The following is a 4,881-nucleotide window of genomic DNA, read 5'->3' on the forward strand; positions in this document are numbered from 1 at the left end:
CGACCAAAATCGGCGGCGGCGTATATCTCTAGTGTGCAGGCCTACCACACCGAAAGTCCTAGTTGCAAGTTCTGGAAAAATTATAATTAAAATGCCGAACATTAAGCTAGTTTGCTGCCCATATCTTCAGCTTCGATAGGGCTGACTCGCCAATGTTCCTTACCTCGAAAACTTTCAGTATGCCAAGCACCAGGATGACTTATCTTCTTTTATGTGGTTTTCAGAGCCTTGTTAGAGTCGGGACATACATTGAGGTCTTCTATATGAGGGTTTGCTCCTTCAAACCTTAGATGTTTGGCATTGCTTTGTATTTCTTTGGGCTTTATACTTTATTTCAATAGCAGCATCTGACTACGATGAGGTGCCAGAACTAAAATGTCCATACCACTCGATTTGTCGCTTAGGCCTGCTGGAAAGAGCTCAGCTAAGAGGAGGCATACCTTAGAGAACAGCACTGGTTTGAAAGTATAAGCCTGCGGCAGACAAAGTCACTTATAGGAGTGCACAAAACATAGCTATAAAAAGCCATGAATAACCTTCCAAAAATAATGTAATCTACAAATGCGATCGTTGTCTTCTCATGACATTAAAGTCGCACCTGACGACCTCAACGCTATGGTAGACAAAGAAGGTGTATCTGGCAAAAATCCAGGAAAATTTAAAAAAATAGCCAAATTTAATCCCTATGAGGAAGTTCAATTTGGCAGATTACAAAGGGAAGCTGCCAACGTCAACCACTTGCGTCATAAATATTCTACTCAGGCGTCGATATGTAATGCCACCCTCTTCGCTGCTTGAATCAAATTTACCTTGTAAATAAAACCACTATTTGGACCCCTTTTCTTCTACGTATTGAACTTGTTTTCAAATCCTCAGACATTTCCCAATCGTCATTTCATTTCGAAATCAAACATCAGTTAATACAAAATTCTTAGCGGATTTTTCTTTAATTTAATCAAAATTCTAAAACAATAGATTAAAAAAAATTAATTAGTCGCACAATATGAATCCTGATAAATTTTATGTCGTTAGTAAGTGAGCTTCAGAGACATTATTTACATAAATATTTCTTTGGTGATCCCAATGGTTCATCATTGCATTTTTTTTCAGACGAAAACAATAACGGTAAAAGTGAAACCTCCACCTCGGTGAACAAATCCGAAACGGCTACCAATACCAAATCCCAACGTACTCAAAAAATTAGATGGAGTTCATCAACTGAAGAGGAAACTTATCGCACAGTTGTGGTAAACTATCGTTACGACAGAATGGATAAGAAATACCCACGGAACACAGGCGCTATTTCAAAAACGAAACACTGTAATCGTACAATTGCTGCTATGGCTACTAAGCAACCTAATAATAATGAAAAGGACGATGATAATGTACCCAGTTTACGTAAGCTTTACGATTATTCCAGTGAAAGTCTATGTACGGACAAAATACCGAATACACCAGTGCCTTCATGTGAGAATATAGCGGTATCGTGCAAAGTGCCGGAGAAGGAAGCCATCAAATTAGAAGTATTCTACTTGCCAGTCGAGCAAGAGGCTATCGTTGAGGAACATCAATTAAAAACAATTCATGAAAGTGACATTGAGTCCTTACCCGAACTTGGTGACGGTGGCAACTGTGATAGTGAGGGAAGCAAATTTGAAAAATTCTTCCATGAACACATCGATGAAGCGACTGGTAACTCGACTGATACAACTAGTATGACTTTAACAAATCCTTCGTATAACGATTTGGTATTCTTGAGGGACAATGAAATCGGTGAAACACCAGATTTTGATGCCGACTTTTGTTGTGCCATGACCAAGGATGAAGTAGATGGCGCACAGCAGACGTGCATCATTAAGAATACAACGAAAGCGACACAGAAACCCGAACGTCACAGTGAACGCTTACAAACGGCACGAAGATCGAGAGAGCCGCGGTTCACCAGCGCATCAACTCAACACACCAACGAACACTGCTTACAACTGACAGTTGCAGAAATACCGAAAGATGCCGGTAAATCGAAATCAACACCGACGCAAAGTGGTTTTCGTCAACGTCAACAAGAGTTGCACCGTTATCGCATTGCAGTCGAGCAAAAACGTTTGGAGTTGCTTGAATTGAAATTGCAACGCGAACGGGATGAAATGTTACGTGAACAAATCATTTTCGAAAAGGAGCTCCAACTTAGGGCGTCACAATTGAGACACATTAATGATGATAAAACCGTTGATATTTTAGGAGATTATGCCCAGTAATAAACTGGTATTCGGGACAAGCGCGACAAAATAAGATACCAAATTACGCAATTCAAAACCTCGTTCGATAAATAAAATTATGGCGTATAATCGTCGCTAAATAAATAGGTTATATATTTAGTTGTAGTTTTTTTCGACAGATAGCTCTTAGGAAATTATGTCAAAAACTGCAACTAATGTTGGAATCTATTTTATTTTGACCACGACTATGCGGTTTATCAGTATTAATTGAAAGTAAAAAATTTATCTGATCCAAACTTTACTAAGCAAAAAAGGACAAAAATACAACAAAAAAATGAAAAATCCACAAAAGCTTTGTTTACATGGAGTGTTAGCAAAAAGAAAAATACCCAAAGTTTTACCCACCATATCGATATTACTCATTGAAAACAGCCGGCCGGATGCTCCGCCATATAGAACACCCATTGTTTAGCAGTCAACACATCACAGCTTCCAGGTTATGCCATACAGGGCTGACTATCGTGTGTCGAGAACTGCTGCCTGTATAAGCTTAACCCGAGTTATTCTCTTAGGGAGTTAGCTGGGACAATGGTCTGTTTGGTTGATGGATTCCGGATCACAGTTGCAGCGATGAAAGATGAGTTGGATGGCGTGCTTACCAGTTCAACCGCCATTAAAGGATTTTACATCATCTCGAGCAGCCGCGATGATGTTAAAGATCTCAGTTCAACTGTGTTTCGATCTAGGGTGGTCTGGCAGTGATTGACCTCGCTTGCGATAATTTAAAGCTGTTTTAAGGTTAAGACTATCTGTATACAGGGCAATAGCAGTTGTTTTTGTTGTTGTTGTTGTAGCGATAAGGTTGCTCCCCGAAAGCTTTGGGGAGTGATATCGATGTGATGGTCCTTTGCCGGATACAGATCCGGTACGCTCCGGTAGCACATCACCATTAAGGTGCTAGCCCGACCATCTCGGGAACGATTTATGTGGCCACATTATACCTCCAGGCCATCCCTCCCTCCGCACCCCCAAGTTCCATGAGGAGCTTAGGTCGCCAGAGCCTCGTCTGTTAGTGAAACAGGATTCGCCGCGGATAGGTGAGGATGAAAATTGGGTTTGGAGAAGCTATATATTGCGCTACACAGCCCCTTGAATCTGGTATTTTAGTCGCCTCATACGACAGGCATACCTACCGCGGGTATATTTTGTGCCCCTGTCCCACTGGGGGAGGTAAATAGCAGTATCCCCCGTATGTGTACAACTCAACCTGCAGTGAATTCAGAGTTCCCCTTGCAACTCGCGTCCTGCTTCTGCACATATGCGCCTCAAGTCAAGTAAGTTGTGGACGTCTTCATGTATCTTCAGATCGAACGGCTGATATCAAGTTGCTGGATCTCTCACAGTGCTTGCAGTTATGACTCTTTATTACCTTACCTTGCTTCCAACAGCAGGCGACACCTTCGCGGATGAAAAGTTAAGAAGATTCTAGCTGCAAGTGTCTTCTTCAAGGACAACATTCTTGTTAGCAATAAACGACACATTAAACTGGGCTATACTGAAATGATAATTTGGAGAAAAAAGCGTAGTTTCTCATATGTTGTTGAATTATTGCGGTCTCTTTTTTTTTGTAAAACAAAAATACTTGTATATTAACTCTTGATTGGAATATCACTCTAACACGCCTGTTGTTTCGAATACGTCTCATCTCAGAACAATTTTCAAAAAAGCCCTATCTCATGATTTGTTTTAAAAACCCCATATCTCAAAAATTTGTTGAAGAACGCCCTATTCCAGGATTTGCTTCATAAACTCACTACCCAAAGTCAAAATGTATTGGCGCATAGTCATTACACTGAGTCGAATTATTAACCGATATCGCGCCATCGATTTTTCGATAGGAAAAAAAGTTCCACTACGCTTACCCAAAAAAATATTTTCCAGCCTGCGAAATTTCTTTTTTTTTTTTACTTATTTTCGACTTTGATTTTTAAGGTTTTTTTCATGACCTACTAAAAAAATTTTCATTTGATTGTAAAATTTTTATGTATACCGTTTTTTTCATAAACTGTTATCGACAACCTTTTTAGAGGTCATTTTTGGGTCGGACAGGGTATACATATGAAAATATTTTAGTAGGTCATGAAAAAAACCTTAAAAATCAAAGTCGAAAAAAGTCAAAAAATGAAATTTCGCAGGCTCGAAAATTATTTTTTTGGGTATGCGTAGTGGAACTTTTTTTCCTAAGCCCAAATCCTATCGAAAAATCGATGGCGCGATATCCGTTAACTTTCGTCAATACAAATCGACCCACCCTAATAGAGTCATAGAAAATTATGTCAAAAAGCTGCAAAAACCTATTTTCCCGTAATCATAGTCGCTGACTAAAATACTCTTTAGTTAAAATCTTGCCTTGATAGATAGATAGGTAATTAATTGAGGATCGCACTGCGACCATTTGTCTATTGTGCCCTCAGCTGCTTCACAACACCTCATCCAAGCCGACATCTCTGATGAACCCTAGCAGTTCACCTGGCTTGAGGGATTTGATGTGAGAATGCTCTGGCCATGGTGAGCCCATAAACTATGCCCTACGTCTTGAGATTGCATCACACTCCAGGAGGATATGGTCCGCCGTCTCTGCTGATCGATCACAAAATCGGCATGT

At 40.0% G+C, this 4,881-nt stretch overlaps 1 protein-coding gene across 1 annotated transcript; it reads left to right on the forward strand.

Moving 5' to 3' along the window:
- The first annotated feature begins 894 nt into the window (after positions 1-894).
- LOC137243216 (uncharacterized) lies at positions 895-2,527 on the forward strand. Its single transcript, XM_067770681.1, has 2 exons — positions 895-1,031; positions 1,111-2,527. The coding sequence occupies exons 1-2, from the start codon at positions 1,004-1,006 to the stop codon at positions 2,253-2,255; spliced, it is 1,173 nt and encodes a 390-aa protein (XP_067626782.1). The 5' UTR covers positions 895-1,003; the 3' UTR covers positions 2,256-2,527.
- Positions 2,528-4,881: the final 2,354 nt, after the last annotated feature.

This window comes from Eurosta solidaginis, chromosome 1, assembly GCF_040869045.1.
Source record: "Eurosta solidaginis isolate ZX-2024a chromosome 1, ASM4086904v1, whole genome shotgun sequence".
In the NCBI taxonomy this organism is placed as follows: Eukaryota; Metazoa; Arthropoda; class Insecta; order Diptera; family Tephritidae; genus Eurosta; species Eurosta solidaginis.

Coding starts and splice junctions, on each gene's coding strand:
- LOC137243216 (XM_067770681.1), top strand. CDS start 1,004: ATGAATCCTGATAAATTTTATGTCGTTA. Junction 1,032..1,110: donor TGATAAATTTTATGTCGTTA/GTAAGTGAGCTT, acceptor ATTTTTTTTCAG/ACGAAAACAATAACGGTAAA.